Here is a 1,842-nt window from a genome sequence, read left to right as displayed (position 1 = left end):
ATACTGAACGTCCCCCAGGTGCTATTATATCCACTCAAAGTTAAGCTGCATAAGTGTAGATGCCATGTTTGGGGTTCATGGCTAAGTATCAAGATACTGAACGTCCCCATGTTCTGGATAATCGCCCAAAGTTAAGACAAACTGGGTAAGTGATAAACTCGTGGTAGAGATCCTTAAGGTGCTTAATGTAAGAATGAATCCGTAGTGGAGAGACTTGGGGTATACTGGCGGATAATTCCGTAGTGGAGAGGTGGTATGAGCTGACGGAGAGCCGACGATAATCTGACAGAGCGCCAGCGGAGCGCTAAAGGGGCGATGACCAGCGGAGGGTTGATGGAGGACCCCAGGCGGTTTCGGGAAAATGGGTGGAAAAAGAGAGTTATTTTAAAATGACAGTTTTGATTGATTAATGGTATTATCCTTAGAGATTGATATGAAATTTTGACAAAAGTGGTATTAATTAGAGGCGGTCTAAAAAGTGTTCTAGAAAGGACAATTATATACTACTCCCTACCACACAGCTGATTGAAATCTATTGTTTTAAAAGAAACACACTATTCCGTAAAAAAATTTCACGAGAAATTGCTTAATCATAGGGAAACTTTTCTAGGTCATAACTCAGCTAGCTGAAATTCAGATAACAGTAACTAATAGTAAGACAAATAAACGTGAAAAGAATTCCCTCCTCCATCAAAAAAAAGCAAAAAACATTTTGCATCTTGGTGTAGAAATACGAGCTCTCAACAGAAAGCTCCATGTTCTCAACTTTAACCCAATTTATATTTATTTTTCATGGAAGGTCTCAAAACCCGTGAACCCATCCTTCCTTACTAACCCTATGCCCAATTTCCTGGTTATTTTTAAAGGCTACTAGAACAAATTTCCAGGCGGTCTCAAGTTTCGTTCAATCACAAACTGATTCTCTCCAACGCGATGCCTCTCACCATGGACCAAATTCCACCTTATGAGTACAACAAATATGTGTTTGCCACAAGATGTGCCGTTCTCACTTGCTCTGCTCTTGAGGTGATTCGATTCCCTTTTATCTACCTAATTTGACCGTTTCAGCTGATGATGGTTGTTCTCGGCTCACTGGGTGACAGTAATGTCCTTGCCAAACTCTTCTATCTCATCTTCATTGGAGCATCAGTTTCTGTTTCTGCGTACAACATTCACATGTCAACCGACGGACGGGATGAGATCAAAAAAGTAGCTAGAGCAGGAGACAATGAGACACGTGGCAGAGCAGCTGCTCTCGTCGCAATCCCAGCTCTTTCTGGAGTATAATAAAAGACCACTTGACATACTGTTTTATTTACCATTGTACCAAAAGATAACTTGTGAAAAAATAAAAATCCCTAGAACTATTAGAAAAAGGTAGAAACATGTGAAAATATTGAAACAATAAAAAGGATCACTAGCGAAAATATTCGAAAATTGGAAGGATTACTGTAGGGGGAAAATATTAGAAAATTGGAAGGATTATTTTGGATATCATTGTCTACAACTCAGGTTATTCTCAGGGAGTTACCCGTGGGNTACTGTAACCAGTTGAAATTCTCTTCATAATACATTTTAGCTATGCTCAGTTGGTCTGGTTGTCTGGGGAGCTTTCATGACAGATAGTTCATATGATCGTAAACTAAAAGATGTTGTATTCAATTACAATTCATCCGAACCATTAGCTGGTGACAAGTCCAACATGAGATCTTGGGTACTTTGAGAGTATCTGTGATAATTTCAAGAAAACCGAAATATTTCAGATTTATTCAACATATTGGAGCATTTGGGGATTATGTGTGATTGCTGCTATAATTGCCATCATTAATAGCTGCAATCATG

General features: G+C 39.1%; 1 protein-coding gene across 1 annotated transcript; it reads left to right on the top strand.

Annotated features, from left to right (window-relative positions):
• Positions 1-933: 933 nt before the first annotated feature.
• On the top strand, positions 934-1,287 carry CBG23643 (the record flags this gene model as incomplete). Its single annotated transcript, XM_002647803.1, has 2 exons — positions 934-1,026; positions 1,069-1,287. 2 exons carry the CDS (start codon positions 934-936, stop codon positions 1,285-1,287), a joined length of 312 nt encoding a protein of 103 aa, XP_002647849.1.
• Between the last annotated feature and the right edge of the window lie 555 nt (positions 1,288-1,842).

Source organism: Caenorhabditis briggsae, assembly GCF_000004555.2.
Source record: "Caenorhabditis briggsae AF16 supercontig from assembly CB4, cb25.NA_018, whole genome shotgun sequence".
NCBI classification, from domain to species: Eukaryota; Metazoa; Nematoda; class Chromadorea; order Rhabditida; family Rhabditidae; genus Caenorhabditis; species Caenorhabditis briggsae.
This window is presented reverse-complemented; position numbering and strand designations above follow the sequence as displayed.